This window comes from Phyllostomus hastatus, unplaced genomic scaffold (genome assembly GCF_019186645.2).
Source record: "Phyllostomus hastatus isolate PE091 unplaced genomic scaffold, TTU_PhHast_1.1 phas_contig_1021, whole genome shotgun sequence".
Classification (NCBI taxonomy): Eukaryota; Metazoa; Chordata; class Mammalia; order Chiroptera; family Phyllostomidae; genus Phyllostomus; species Phyllostomus hastatus.
Window position 1 is genome coordinate 1536465 of NW_025333505.1, and position 16259 is coordinate 1552723.

The 16259-nt window shown below is 42.4% G+C and overlaps 1 protein-coding gene across 1 annotated transcript in view; it reads right to left on the minus strand.

Moving 5' to 3' along the window:
* The window catches only part of CNTNAP2 (contactin associated protein 2), a 1612013-nt gene that overhangs the window by 723404 nt on the left and 872350 nt on the right, over positions 1 to 16259 (minus strand). The window contains exon 9 of the mRNA XM_045834058.1: positions 9170 to 9319. Within this exon, the coding sequence (XP_045690014.1) occupies positions 9170 to 9319 (150 nt within the window). The remainder of the gene's footprint in view (positions 1 to 9169; positions 9320 to 16259) is intronic.

The following is a 16259-nucleotide window of genomic DNA, read 5'->3' on the forward strand; positions in this document are numbered from 1 at the left end:
CCACACATCCAGACTACGGCCCACAGTGGGCAGGAGAGCACACCCTCAGCCCTCTTTCTCCTCCTCCTCTCCCCTCGGGGTACCAAGGGCTGCATCCCACCCTCAAGGCTGCTGGGGGCAGGATTCTGGGGCAGTCACAGCCTGTGCTACAGGCACACCAGCCAGCTGCTTACACCGTGGAACAGGTCTCCCTAAGGTCGAGAAGCTTCAGAGACAATGTCTACCACGACTTCAGAAAGAGGAAGCCTTTTGCAATTCTTCCAGTTTGCTTGCCTTCACCTCAGATCACTCTGATACTCACGGTGGTGATGGAAGACAGGGTGCATTTACCTCTGTGTTGGGGGGGTGGGGTGGGGTGCACAACCCCCCTGGCCGTGAACCCCAGACACAAGTCATCCGAGGGCTTACAATGTTTTTTCTCAGCCCATGTTTTCTCAGCCGGTGTTTCCTAATTCTGTTTTATTTTTCCTCCCAGCCTCCAAGTGAGGTGCAGAGAGGCTGCAATCATAAAACTTTATAAGGACAGCACCTTCCTTTTCTCTTGGTCTATGTCTATTGAACTCGAGGTCAAAATGGCATATTAGAGGAAAAGCTAGTGAATTTAATTATGGCTTTTATGTTCAACTCCAGATCCTGCTGTAACAGACTTTGCCAAAGGCTTTATTAAGGCAAGTCGAAGTTATGGTGTCTGTCGAGTGCTCAGCCATTTCTGCTTCCAGACAGGGCAGGAAGGGAGCGTGCTCCAGCAGTCTGGCTGAACTTCAGGATGCCGGAGGCTAGGAGCCTCTCCTCCCATGAGGATCGCTTGTCAATGAAAGTGCCTTGATCTTCCAACCATATCACTTCCATCAAAAAACGAACAACAACAAAGAAAATGCCCTGAGGCGATCTATCTGTAGTGGGATTCTTGATTGCTTCATTAATGACTAAGTGTTGATAAATTATCCGTTTAATAATCAATCTTTATATTTTTGGCAGAGGGACCTGCCCTGTCCCACTTTGCCAGTGACCGAACGACAGCAGTCCCTGCCAGTTCACATCTGTGTCTGAGAGATCGTCCCTCTCAGCTGCAGACTGGGAGCAGCTGGCTGCCTTCATTGACCCTGGGTGGTTTGGAGACAGAAAAAACTGTGCTAGACACAGCGCCCCGCTGCGCGCGTTGCTGGATTCACAAACTGCGGGATTTTGTTTTTAGCAGGGAGTTAAAATTTACATCCCTGATCTGCATGCTTGGCGAAGAGCTTTTCTTACAGGAAACCAGAAGCTTCTTTTTTTCTTCACCGATTTTACTGAAATAGAGTCCAGCGCCCCATCTCTGACACTCACGTTCCTTTTCCGGGCTGAAGTCCGTGTGTCCTGGCGAGGACCGCTGGGGGGAAAGGCGAGTGAAGAAGTCCCACCTCGCTTCTCTCTTACTGCTTGTTAAGAAGAAACTGCATTCTCATTCTGACTTCTCATCCTTTTTTTTTTTTTGGCCTAACATACTTGAAATTTTTTTTCCTAAAAATTGCCTCTAGATATTTTTCATAAGCTCCAGCTTATTTAGGCCTACTAGACCCTCTGATGTTTTGCTAACAGTTAATTCTCTCAAGATCTTTGCTTTCTGATCAACTAATGCCTGCTAAGGTGTTGCTGGCTGATAATGGCTTAATGTATCAACCTTTTAGGAGAGCGCTTGCAGTTTCGCAAGTGCTTCTAATTCCTTCACCACAAAGAGTGCGTGATCGGCGAGTTTTGGGTCTTCTCACAGAGGCCCTACGGAAAGGACTCTGGAGAGAAGAGATTTTTTTTCCTAAACTCCCACTAATCGCAGAACAGATTTTCATGTACTTATCTGTACCTTAAGTGTCATGCCTGGGAATGACATGAGAACGGCCGATAGGGGGCAGTGTCACGCACATTCTTCACCGCAGACCCCAGGCAGCTGCAAAGTGAAGGGAGGAGCAGCTCTTCTTGAGAGGTTGCTAAGACAGAGCTCACCTGACTTTCCAACCTATTTATTCTGATCTGATGGATTTAATTTAAGTGTTAATGGAAGAATATTTTGTGGAGCATTTAAAGCAGTAATTTCAATTTTACCTGGAAAGTAATTAAGAAAGTGCCAATGAAATGCAAGCATCTAGGGAACAATGCATTTATGGTGGTTAGGGGTGAGCGCCTTGAATCAGACAAACTAAGAATCAAACCCTCACTGACTCTTTAGAGGGGAGGGTTCTCAGGCAGATCACATCATTTAGGGCTTAATTTCTCCCTGTGTTCATTATCACCTGATAGGACCATCTTGAGGATTAAAAAGTTAAGTAAAATGTTCATAGTAGTTTCTAGAAGACAGTAAAACAAATCTCATGAATATTACCATTAGGGCACGTATGCTTTTAAAGTAGCAAACATGGTGAAATCCTTCAAGTCAGCTTTGGGGTCTTAGGGTTCCTACAGGCGGCCATCGCTTGTCTGGGCAACAAATGGAAAGTGAGCAGTTATTTCCATCGAGCTTCTTAGATGCATCAGTCTCTTCATTCACTGATTTTTCTTACATTCGTTTGTTCACACAGCATGCATTAACCACCTATTATATTAGAAGTTGAAAAACAGTGATATTTCACTCAGGTATGGAATCGAATGAACAAACTGAACTGACAAACAAAACAGAGACAGAATCGTAGATGGAGAGCAGGCTGACAGCTCTGGGGGAGGGCTGCGGGTGGAGAGATTGAGCCAAAAAGAGAAAAAAGAGAGAAGAACTCACGGACAAGGATGACAGCGTGGTGATTGTGGGGGTGGAAGAGGGTATAGAGGGAATAAATGGTGATGGGAAACAATTTCACAGACATTAAAATAATGAAAAACAGTGATAATAAAAACCAAGGAAGCCATTCCTCCTGCTCTTAAAGCACTTGTTTCTTTGCAAAAACAAGATAAATTAGAAAATGCACCTGTTCAAAGAAATATATATTAAAATGTAAAAATAAGTTTTAAAAGTACTTATCAAAAATTTTAAAAGGAAAAATTAGAGCTGGTTTTAAAAGAAAAACCAGGTGTTTTAATACAGGAGCGGGGTATGAAAACTATACAGACTAACTAAAATCACACGAAGTTCAGTCAAGGGCCAGCTGTGTACCACCTGACATGGAACTCGACTGACCAGAGAGGCAAGCAGACCACGAGGAGCCTCCGGAACAAAGAAAATTCCTACAAAGATGGACTAATGGCTCCTTGCCCCTACCTTATCATTTACCTGTACCACGAAGGGAACGCAGAACACGAAATATGCCTCATAAGGGTTCAAGTTAATCCCAACGTCCCTCCCACACCAGTGATTCCCACAGACAGTACACACAGACATAAGGTCAACCTCTGAGAGACGGCTGGATGTCTACCACTCTGTGTGGCTTTTCTTTCTCATCCTCTTTGCTCAATAACACCTGCTTTTCTACGGAAACCTCCTGACTGGCTGGTGTTTCCCAAACACCCTATGGGCTTGGCCCTCGCATCCCCACCCTGGACTTGCTGCCCAGCCCTCAGCATCGGTTCTAGAGGACAGCTGTAACTTCCAAAGTTAAGGTCTTGGGAAGGAGCGCACGGCTTCCCAGTTGCATGTCAGTGCCACAGTAAGAGGCAGAAATACAAGCTTGCATGGATCACATATCTCTGTTGTGCATCTCAGATGGCTGGGTTCTTTTTAAGTTACAGACAGTTTCTTCCTACATGCAAAGGTAGTTGTTCTGGCCTCCTCATTTCCATTTCTCCAGACCAAACAATTATGACCACATTTCTCCTTTTCCACGTAGCTCCAGGTACGAACTATGAAAGGTACCACTATGAACTATGAAAGGTACCACTGCTTACCTCTGGAGCTAAAGAGAAAAGCTTTTGAATAACAACCAACCTTAATTCCAGCAACTTTTAGTATTTTGAGGAATGGTTAGATAATACTACTCCTTTAATCTAAGACCAAGAAATGTACTGAGTTAGGCTTTTTGTGGGGAAGAGAAATAAAATTGGGAATGGCAGAGAGATGTAAATACATGATTAGAGAATATTCTATTGCTTTTAAAAAAACTATTTAATTTTGCTACTCTAAATTATTTGTTATAAAAAGCTTCAGGCTAGGATGAGGGATAATTGAAAACTTGGAAAGGAAATAAATCCACTTAAATGTATTTCCCAAATCCAATATCCTTAGATTAAGCAACCATATACAGGTTTTCAAAAGTTGCCCAAGGAGGAAATAATAATATTGGATGCCACTTTATTAAGTACAATTGGGTGCACAGACTATAATCAAAATCAACTGTTTAATATTAAATAGAGAAGTTGTTACACAGACTTCTAATTAACCTCCAATATTCATTTCTCCCTTCCTGTATGGATTTGGACGTTTAGCTGGGCACTTGGTTACCCAGTCTCCCTTGGGACCCTGGGAGCTGGATCCAAGGAGGTATTTCCTGTGCAATAGGAGACTCAGTTGAGTGGCCTTAAAAAGAAGTGGAGCACCGCCCACCATTCTTTTCTCCCTGCTTCTGCCTGGAACCTGGACATAACATCCAGAGCGTAAACTACCACTTGGGATCGCAAGGCGAATGAAGACTAAACGCTGAGGATGGTCAAGCCGGATGACGGAAGAAGCCTGACTTTCCGCAGAGCCCCTGGACACCTTCAGAGCCTGACTCCCCCCTTTCCCATTGCTGTTTCCATCACTCAGAGCCGAACCTCACTCAAACGAACACCTCTTTCGGTACTACATTTAAAAACAGGATGCTAAGTGTGCCAGAACCTACAAAGTTTCTGGTACTGCCTGCGCTAGGTACCGAGCTCTGATGCCTGGGATATTACAGGCTCCGAAAGCTGGGGCCTTTGTTGTTTGTAGCAAAATGAGGTGGCCATCTTCTCGCCTGCTGTTCCTTGGAAGGCAGACCAGGTGCCAGCTGGGACTTCTGACATTAGGCAATGCTCAGCTGCTGATGTGCACTGGCTCCTTCTTGCTGTGTGCAGCAAGGTATTCAAGAGAGTAATGAACTCAGTCCAGAACTAGCCAGCCTGCGGGCTGAGATAAAAGTAAAACCAGTTTGAAATGGAAGGTGTTCTCTGATTATTTTGGCAATCTGAATTGAAGGGGAACCCCCGATTTATGAGGTTTAAAAGGTAAACAAAAAAGTAGTACCCTAAATGAAAGCAGAGTAGTCATAAGCCACAGCTGCCCAGAGATAGCCTGAGAAGGAAGAACAGCTGTGGTCCAAGATGTCCTTTATCACCTTCCGGGAAGAGTAACGCTGAAACAAATGCAGGGAGGGAAGAGAGTTGCAAGAAACAGGCTGCTCATTTATTAGGTGCGAGAGCTTGTTCAAAATCATGTATTACACCTCAGTGCTAGCCTGGCAAGAGGTGGAGCTACTTTTAAGTTTCATCACCTTGCTGCTCCACTCAGCCAGATCCCGCTGAATTCCACCCTGAAGCCCAACGGAAACTTCCTCTTGATCCTTCTCAAACACAATTTCCACATATAGCACTAACTACATACAAGGTCTGTTCGGAAAAAGTCCATCCATTTTAATATAATGAGAGCGATTTGCACAACATCGATGTAACCCAGTGGCCAAGGACAGTGGGCTGGAATGTGCATGAGTGAATAATGCGAACTTCACTGTACTAGTCAGTGCGGGCGGTAGATGCTGTTGAGTGAGCATGAGTGCTGTGTGGACATTACATTCAGACTGACTGAGTGAGTAGTGCAATGACTCTGCATCCAGTTTTTGTGTTAAGCTTGAACATTTCTCTGCAGAAATTATTCGGATGATTCAGAAGGCAGCAGCTATGGACAACTGGTGATTGGCAGCTTCATCACAACAACATACCTGCTCATGCATCACATCTTGTGCAGAGATTTTTGGTGAAACATCAAATCACCCAGGTGACTCGGTCCCCCTACAGCACAGATGTAGAATTGGTGCCTTGCAATTTTCGGCTTTTCCCAAAACTAAAATCACCTTTAAAGGGGAAGAGATTTCAGACCATCGGTGAGATTCAGGAAAATGAGACAGGGTGGCTGATGGCGATTGGGAGAACTGTGTGAGGTCCCAAGGTGCCTACTTTGAAGGAGACTGGGGCATCATTGTCCTATGTACAAGGTATCTTGTATCTTCTTCAATAAATGTCTCTAGGTTTCATAGCACGTGGCTGGATATTTTCTGGACAGATCTCATCTAACCAAGGAAGCATGGAGACCGTTTGCTGACAGCTTTTCTCAATGGAAGATCAGCAGCCCAAGAGGGAGAAAATACGCTCTTGACTGCTGGGTTTGAAAACCAAAATCTGGAAAGTAAATAGCAATCTACAAAGCCCTCATCTCTCATAAACTCTATGCCATAAATTTGTGGTTATAGCTGTTTGCTTACTCACCGAGCTGGAAATAGATCAAAACGGCTCAGCTAGCTCATCCAAGGCCAAAGACACTCCCCTGTCATCTGGATGGGCAGGAAATGTCAACAGCTCTCTAACTGACCATTGTGACCCATCGCCGAGGACAACAATAAAATCTGCTGGCCGAAAGCCCATCACATTAAATATGTCTTTAGAGGAAAACCTGTTGGGCTATGGGGCTGTGTTTGTTCTCACATCAATAAGACATCTTGTCTGATTTTCATCCACTCATCAAATACTTTTTAAGAGCCTTTTTAAACTTAGGTAAGTTTAACTGCTGAGAAATACCGTGGACGAGTACAGAAGCAGAGGTCTAGGTCAGGGCTTTCGTCTCCGAGTCGACTCTCAACATCATATCGGGGCGCAGAGGGAGAGACGCCTAGCTAGGTAGGGGGGTCCGAGGGCTTGAGGTCAGATCTGGCTGCAAACTCAGTGGCCAAGTCAGGAGAGCTCCTAGGGCTTCTACATCTTCTTTTAGAGAAAAGGGCACAAAATCCTTGCCCTCCCCATTTTTTCAGAACTTATCAATTCATTCATAAATATCTACTATATTGTAGGAATTTTTCTAGGACCTTGGGGGATACAATAGGGAATAAGACATCCATATAAGATAAATGCTGTCAAGTAGACTTATTCTAATAGTCAGAAAAATGTATACATATAGGGATATATAAGCTTTTTAATATAAGCAAATATACATGTGAATATTAATAGCTATATTTCCAGAGGCAAACGTGTGTATAAAGAGTTTAAACCAAAGTCTTTTCTAATGCAGTGTATTTGTTTCAGTTTCACATTGCACGATTTAAAATGAGATAGGCAATAACCTAATGAAAGATATATTGATCTAAACAACAAACCTAGCACTTTAAAAATGTCTCCATATTTCATTGATTAAAAAAAATCAGTTTCTGCCAGGATGCATTTTTTAATATAGAAACTATGCTAGGGTTACACTGCAATACTCTTTTATATTCAGTACAATTTATCATTAAGAGACTCTTCCTTTTTGTTCATCTTTTCATTACTTAATAATCCAGATACATGTAGGCAGTCTCCAAGATGGTCCCAACAACCCTTGTCTCCTTGTACCACCCCCTCCTGGAGTGCGGGCTGGACTCAGCGACTCGCTCCAACAAGCTGTGTATAACCACAGGGGCAGAGAGCATTGACAACACTGAGCTAGAAGAAAACTCAGGTTTACATCTTGGAAACTCTCCCTTGCGTATGCCTCTCCTTTCCCCTCCCCTTCCCATCTCTCTCTTCTTCCTCCCTCCTCAGCACCCCATTCAGTCCCATCACCTGTAGGAGAGGCCACACGACAAAGAGAGATCCTGAAGGGTCAGAGCCACGTGGAGGAGAACGAAGACTCCCCAGTCAACAACCAGCTGCAACTGTCAGCCCAGAGAGTGCACCTTTTCGGAAGCAGGACCTCCGACGCGTCAAGGTTCCACGTGATACAGCCACACACAGTGGTGCGGGGATGACTTCCAGCCAAGCCATTCCTCAGTTCCTGATCTCCAGCAACTGGGAGATCATGCTTGCTGTTGGAAGCCACCACATTTTGGGGTAATCACAGTTACACAGTAGTAGGTGACAAATATATTGGGCTGGCCAAGAAGTTTATGTAGTTCTTTCCATACAATGGCTCTAGTAGTGCTTAGTTGTCTTTAATTTCAGTTGAAACAATTTTGTTAGACTGTATTGTGGCAGCTGTCAGATCAGCGTGCATTTAAAAAAAACTTATCAAAACTGGTGAGTTTCTATTCAGCTCTTTTAACATAGAAAATGGAAGAAAATATGCAACATTTTTGGCATATTATGCTTTATTATTTCTGCAAAAGGTAAGAACTGTAAAAAATTTTGTGCAGTGTATGGAGAAAGTGTTGTGAGTGATCAAACATGTCAAAAGTGGTTTGCAAAGTTTCTTGGTACTGCTGACATTTCGGCCAAATTATTCTTTGCTGTGGGTTGTGTTACGCACTGGAAGATGTTTAGCAGCACCCCCGGCCTCTCCCCACTAGAAGCCAATAGCAGAAGATAGCCAACATACTCAAAATATCCAAATCAATGAAGTTACTGGCAAAAGTGAAAAATGTGTCTTTTTATTTTACAGGAAAAACTAATTGGACTTTTTTTTATTGTCGTTCAAGAACAGTTGTCTCCATTTGCCCCCTACCACTATCCCTCGCCCCACACACCCCCACCTCCCACCCTCAGTCCTACCCCACTTTGGCTTTGTCCGTGGGTCCTTTATACATGTTCCTAGATGACCCTTTCCCTTCTTTCCCCCATTATCCCCCTCCCCCACTCTTCTGGTTACTGTCAGTTTGTTCTTTATTTCCATGCCCCTGGTTATATTTTGCTTGCTTGTTTGTTGATTAAATTTCACTTAAGGTGAGATGATATGGTATTTGCCTTTCACTGCCTGGCTTATTTCACTTAGCATAATGCTCATTGGCCAACCCAATATAATCCAAGGTCTGTTATGAGAAAGAGAAGATTCAGAACCTCATGCTTTACACCTGAAATATTTGAACTGGACTAGAAGAACCCAGTGATATCACTGTGATACCTTTATCACGTAGAAACCAATTTGCCACACTTTTTGGACTCAATGGATTATGACTGTTTTCTTCCTGAGATCTACTGCGTCCATGAAGTCAAGTATAAATACTTCATAATCAAACTTGATAGAAACTCTGTGGTTAGCAATGTACTAGTTACCTGATACAAAAAATGGTAGTCTTACCTCCAAAGAAGTACTTCTCGCCAGTTTTAACTTGGAGAGGACTATTGGTTCGAACTGCCGACGCCTCATCTCCATCGATGGTGAGAATAGCAAAGTTTTCCTTGGCCAGGAAACGAACCTCATGCCACTGTCCATCATTCAAGCCAGAGCCTGTTAAGTGCAAAATAAAAGTGAATTTGCTTCCTTAAGATGGTTCGGTTTTAAGAGCACATTTAATATTGACAAAGTCAGAACTTGATAAATAAAAATTAATATATTTTCATCGAGGAAAATTATGTGCTACTGACTATTGATTTCTCATGTTTCTTAAACATCGTAAGTGTTTTTAGTCTCCATTGAACCAAATAAGAAATAATTATAACCCAATCTAAGGAGGTAAGATTAATGTGCCATTGGGTACTTGGGAGAATGAATGAAGTAAATAAAGCTGTTTGGAAGATACCAATGAACTATTTTAATTTAATAACTTATTTTTTTGGTTAGCTTTACTAGACTCTAATACAAGAAAATGGATTTATGACTTTTGTCTAATGCCCTTCTCTTTTTTATAAATATTTTTGTATTAAATTTTTTTCAATAAACACATTTAGAAAACATAGTTTATAGAAATTAAATTTTAAAAAATAAATGTGTCAGTATCTATAGGTATTTGTGCTGACCACTATGCAGAAGCATGGGAAACAGTGCCAGGATTTATTTACCAGTAAGGTATCTTTATAACGAAGTAGATTATATTTAAAAAATAAAAATATAAATCAACAACTCCCAACCCTAACCCATCACCTTTCACTGTTAACCCATCACCTTTCAGATCTTGGGAAACAAAAATTCTCCCAAGCGCTCTATTACACAGACTATAAAGTTTCTGTTTCCTATGTGTTCACGTTATGAGGAATAACTAGAAAATTAAGTCCCGTATAGAACACAGCCACTGAACATAGATATCTGGGAAGAGTTTCAAAAACAGTAAGAGACGGAGAAGTTCTTGAGGGTCCGAGCGGCCTTCTTCGACCTCCCACAGTTCTATGGTACGTCAAAGGGAGAGATTTTGTTCTAGTTGGCTCCAGAGAGAATACTCTGGAATCCACAGGTAGAAGTTACTCGAAGATACACTTCAGCTTCATGAAAGAAAGAAGCCTAGCAAGCGAAGGTCTCAGAACGGGGAAAGGAGAGGGATCAGCGTGATGCTGCCGCTGGCTCCCGGCCTCTGCTTGGGGGTCTTGCGAACCGGAGCTTACAGGCCGCACACGGCCGGGGCTGGCTGCTTTCGCACCACAGCCTGGGAACTAAAAGTGGTTCTCACGTTTCTACACAGGTAAAAATAAATGAAAAGAGGAATATTAAATTACGTGCAAAAAGTATATATAACCTTCAGGTTTTAGTGTCCACATGAAGTTTTATTGGAATACAGGCCAGCTCAGGTGCTGACACACTGTCAGAGGCAGAGCGAATAGCAGCTTCGGAAACCGTTTCACTGGCAACCCTTAAACCATGAACACTTCCCGTGTGGTTCTTTACAGAGAGACTGTGAGCTAGTGGCTGTTTTAGACCATCAAACAGAAATACCACTTTAAGAAAAAGCGAAGGCATGCTGGAGCTTAGAACACAGCTGCATACAGGTAGTGCTTACTGACTTTCTACTGGCAAATGTTATTACAAACAACCACCTCCCAGATATTCCCGTCCGGATTCTGAAAGTCTGAGTTAGCATTACATAGATGAGTATATTTTATTTCAGTGGAGCAAAATAGAAAATCCCTGCCCTAAAGTAAATCATAGTAAATGATTCCCAAACTATGAAACATACAGTACATACGAATACACAGAGAATTCAGGACACATGAACACATGAATACGAATACATACATTTTTGTACTGAAATTACTATGCAAATGTAAACCTTATTCTGAAATTGAGATCAGTTAGCCGTCTGACAAGTAGCTGTGCTTACTGAAGTACTTCCTTCTCATGCAGGTTTGCTTGGGGTCCCCCAATGGAAATGATGCACAGAAGACCGCATCTTTTCCACAGCATTTTCCTTTCAAGGGAACACTGGGATTGACCGGAAAAGTACATGGTTTTGATTTTTTTTTTTGCCTCCACAATGTGAAGAACTCCGCTTTGAAATTCATTTGGAAGCAAGGATCCCAGGGACATTAGTGTTACAAATGTTCATTCCCAAAATTTAATCTTAATAATCACACACCCAGAGCAAGTCCCTGGTAAGACAGCTTCAGCTGACAGTGTCTTGTTCTAAGTGGTAGACCAGAAAGCCTTACTAAAAATCCCTGTGAAAATCTTTTCTTCATGAAAGTAATTTATGAATAAAGAGCAACAGCTTAATTGTTCATGGACCAATGTTTATTCTCCCAATCAGATTAAAATAAAAAGGTTACTTTATTTTCTTTAAGGAACATAATTACTAGAGACATTGGACCTCAGATAAGCAGCCTTTTTGATAGCGACCACTGCTACATCTGAGCTGGAACTGTGATTTCTATTCATCTTAGTTGCAATTATTATTTTGAACTTTTATTATTAATCATCAAGAGGCAAGCCTTAACAGTCTATGGTAGGAATAGCCCCTAAATATATATAAAATGAAGTTCATTCTTCAGTGGGGCAAGAATGATCTTATTGCTCAAGAGAAAACATGCTGCTTCTTTGAATTTTTCTTCATCTGTATGGTATAAAAAATAATTTCCTGAAGGTTCTCTCTGGAGAATAATCTAATTTCATGATCTCTGTCTATGTGAGTATTTGTAGACACACTGTTCTAAATAAGCTCTACGTGGTGGTCACTCTGCCGAGGACTTTACTTGCATTTGACTCACTTATAATACATAGAAAATAAGTATACATACAATTTTTCCCCTAATACGTAGGTGAGAAAACAATCTAATAAAATGTAAGCCTCTGTGGCTAATAAACAGCAGAACTTATAACTGGAACTCAGCTATTTCTGGTTCCACAGGCTGAATTCTTACAAAAAACAAACACTAACAAAACATGTGGTATCACCTCTGTGCTTCCATGGTCAGAGTTTCCTTACACTGTGCACACACGAACACACACTCATTTCCATCTGCCGCCACCACAGGATGGGAGCTCAATTTCTGGGGATGTCCTTGACTCATGTAGTACCAGAGTCGTAAATGCACAGAGACGCCCACCAAGTCCCAGCGTTTGCGCTGTTGTGCTGGAACATGCCACATGCCACAGACCTGTCACTATTTGTTTACACTGATCTGTTTTCTTAAAATTCTGACTCAAATGGAAATTTCATACTGCAGGTTTGAGAAGCAAATTCTAGCATTTTCCCTAAGGCACATTAGCATGAGCTCAGGCATGTTTATTAAAATCATCTCTTTGCATGGTATGACTCTGAGCAAAGGGAACTCTGTCCCCTCTTTTCACTGTACAGTGAGTGCATCAGCGCTCTTGAACGTGCTGTCCTGTGGTTTGTTTGTAGGGCTAAGACCCTCAGCTACACCTTTTGACACTCAAACAGCGGTTTTCCCCACTGTTCAGAGCTCAGCTGTCAAATTTATAGTGAGAAAAAAGAGGGTGCCAAAGTTCCAGCACATTGCACCCCTGCGTCCACTCTGTCCAGGGCGAGGGAGACCAGAACAACTGTGTAGGCAGCGCCGACCATAGTAAAAATATATGACCTCCCCTGCAGACACACTCCCTAATGTGTTTTCCTTTTATCACTTCCTAAATCATCTGCCATTAGGAAGAAACAGAATTAGTTTTGCTTCAGAGAAGCTAAAAGGAATTGCCTCTTTAAAGGATTTTTAAAATTAACAATATTATTTAATAACTTTTATTTCGTAGGAAATGAAACATTAATGTCATCTAAGGAGGGCTTTTGGAACTCACTACCACATGGAATTCAGTCAGATTACCACATTTATTCAGGGAAAATGTACTGTCACCCTAAGTTTTATTAGGGGTAACAAAGACCACACATCACAAAGCACACATCACTAGGTAGGACTAAAACAGCACTTCTCATTTGCTGTTAAAGAGGTGTCATTCCTCCGTTCACTATTCTACAGCCAACGCATGCACCAGGGAAGGGAGACAGCCACCAGGGACCCACACCTGTGACACGGAGCGTTCTCGATGACTGGACAGTGGATCGGGACCAGTCTGATTAAAGAAAAAAAAAGAAGAATGCAGATTCTTGACCTTAAAAAGAGACCCACGTCTCATATGCCTCGAATTTCCTGAACACCTCACACGCGCCTGGCCTCGTCTACAACACTGCGTGCATCCCTGCCCGGCCTCTGCTCAACAGTGAGCGGCGAGGTCGCCGAGAGACGGAAACGAGGTTGTAGACCAGACGGCTGCCCCGGGAGCTGGGGCGCTGTTTGCCCCTGCCCTTGCTAACCTGGGCAGCTTACTCAACCCCTCCGTGCCTCAGGCCGCTCTTCTCTGAAATGCAAAGGCATCCACTTTACAGGTGTCTTTAGAAGAACAGATGAATAGGGTTTGTAATAGCACTGGAATGGAGCCTGGCAAGTAGGAAGCAGTATATCTGTATTATTATTATTTTTAAAGATTTTATTTATTTATTTTTAGAGCAGGAAGGGAGAGAGAGAGAGAGAGAGAGAGAGAAACATTAATGTGCGGTTGGTTGCTGGGGGTCATGGCCTGCAACCCAGGCATGTACCCTGGCTGGGAATCAAACCTGCGACACTTTGGTTTGCAGCCCGTGCTCAATCCACTGAGCTACGCCAGCCAGAGCATATCTGTATGATTAGGTAAAAAAAAAGGCGCTTTGATTCATCGCATTTTACAGAATAGGAGACTGAGACTTAAGTTGTGGACTTTTTCTCTGGGGGTTACTAACCTCATAATTACAAACATCGGTGTATTTGTTATAAAGAGCCTTCTCAACAAGACGGTAGTGTAGTAAGTCTTAACCCTGCAGACATTACGAATATCCACATTTGACCATTGGAAAAAAACGTGCCCTGATGTTACGTCAACGGGAATATGAGGCTTAGAAAAACATGTCCAGGAACAGCATGACACGTGGGGAAGAACTCCTGTATTCAGACAACTCAGACTGAAGGTGATTTGTTCTGAAAAGAGTGTGCCGGATGTGTTACAGGTTTATGACGGGGACATTGATGTTAAAGCCGCGTATAAAGAAATGAGAACAAAATCATTTCCCAGAGGTGAGACTGGAACATAACCTTGCTAAAGTATTTATGTGTGTAATTTTAAAAGCACATAGTAAATTAACTAAATATTACAGAGAGTCTCACCTATAGCACTAAAAGTTAATTATGCAAGTTAGTCAAAAGGTACTCGTAACTGCCTTGCTGGGAGAACGGGAGGGGCCGCCGTATCTTTGGGGTGACAGTCTCCTCGAAGAGACTGAGCGGGATGAGCACGGGGGTGTCTGGCCTACAGGGCCGCCCTCCGAGGGACGGAACAGAGCGACGGTCTGGAGCATGGACTCTGCGGTCAGACATCGGGGGGCAAATCGCATTTCTGCTCACTTCATGGCCGGCCTTCGGTCCCCTTCTCTGTGGAGAGGGGATGATAGGAGGGTCTCCTGCACAGGGTTCTCGTGAGGACTCAGGGTGTTAGACCTCGTCACTCAACAGTGCCTGGCAGCCAGTTAGCGCTCAGCGCGCGTCAGCTCCTGTTTATCACTCTGCGGGGGAGCCCGGCTCGCTACTCACCAACCTGAGTGCTTGTACTTGGGTTCTACGGGCATCGGCTGTTGTGAAATGATTAAAATTGGTTTCCTTTATGAACGAATAACCTCCTCCCCAGTACACACCCAAGAGTGTAACAGCAGTGGTGAGGAATTTGAATATTTGAGGAGGTTATATCTCTGGAACAAAATGTTCTATCTCTTGTCAATCTTACCCTAAGTGACAGTACAGGTGAACACGGAGAACATTATGCCACGTGAAATAAGCCAGTCAGAGAAAACCAAGTACCACAGGATTTCACTCATATGTGGAATCTAATGAACAAGATAAACTAACAAACAAAATAGAGACAGTCTGATAGAGAACAGACTGACACTTGCTGGGGGCAAGTCGGGGGACTGGGTGAAAAAGGTGAGGGGATTAAGGCCAAACCCCGCCCCCCAAAACCAAAACTAAACAAAAAACTTCACAGACACAGAAAATGACATGGTGGTTTCCAGAGGGAAAGGGGGATAAACGGGGATGGAAGGAGACCTGACCTGGGCTGGTGAACACACAGCACGGTGTGCAGGTGATGTGTTACAGAAGTGTGCACCTGAAACCTATGTAATTGTATCAACCAATGTCACCCCAATAAACTCAATTAAAAAAGAAAAAAATGAATTGTGAAATGTCAAAAGTATCAGGGTCAACAATTTTCAAAGCACTTTTGAGCAAAACATGTTGCTTAAAACTAGATTCTTTAATAGATGTGGTTTTGAATGTCTGTGTGATAGTTTCAAAAATGAAACCCAATTTCAAGCATTTTTTCTCATGGTGACGAACTTTGAGGAAGCTGAAATAAACCCAAGTATGTATTTCCCAAAGCATTTTCCTCTTAAAAAGCATATAATACCGCAACAGTTTTGATTCAATTTTAAACTGAAGGATCATTTGATGTTACTTTACAACAGATACCTCCAATCCTTCCCTAAATGCTAATGATGAAAACTTTTCAATTATAAAAAAGGAGACCTGTATTTTTACAGAGAGTTTTTAACCTAAAATCACTATCTTTGAAAAAATGTTCCAGCTTCTGGTTTTAATTTTTTTTCATTAGATAACTATGTTGTTTTATAATATTTGCTCTAACATCTCTCTAACTTATAATTGTTGGGAAAGCATGTTTTGTATGCAAATGTAAAATGTTAATGAGGCATGTTCCATCTAGGCTGCCTTTCTGATGGCATTATTTTTTAAGTGAGACTCCTGAGGTGGCTGCTTCGATTGAACTAGAAGAAACAGATGTTGCTCTTATTAGAGACAAGAAGAAAAGACTGTTTTAATGCATATTGGGAAAAAAAGAAGTATTTAAAATATAGTAGCAGACGAAGATGTAACATCTGTTGGAATACTGCTTCACATAAAATCAC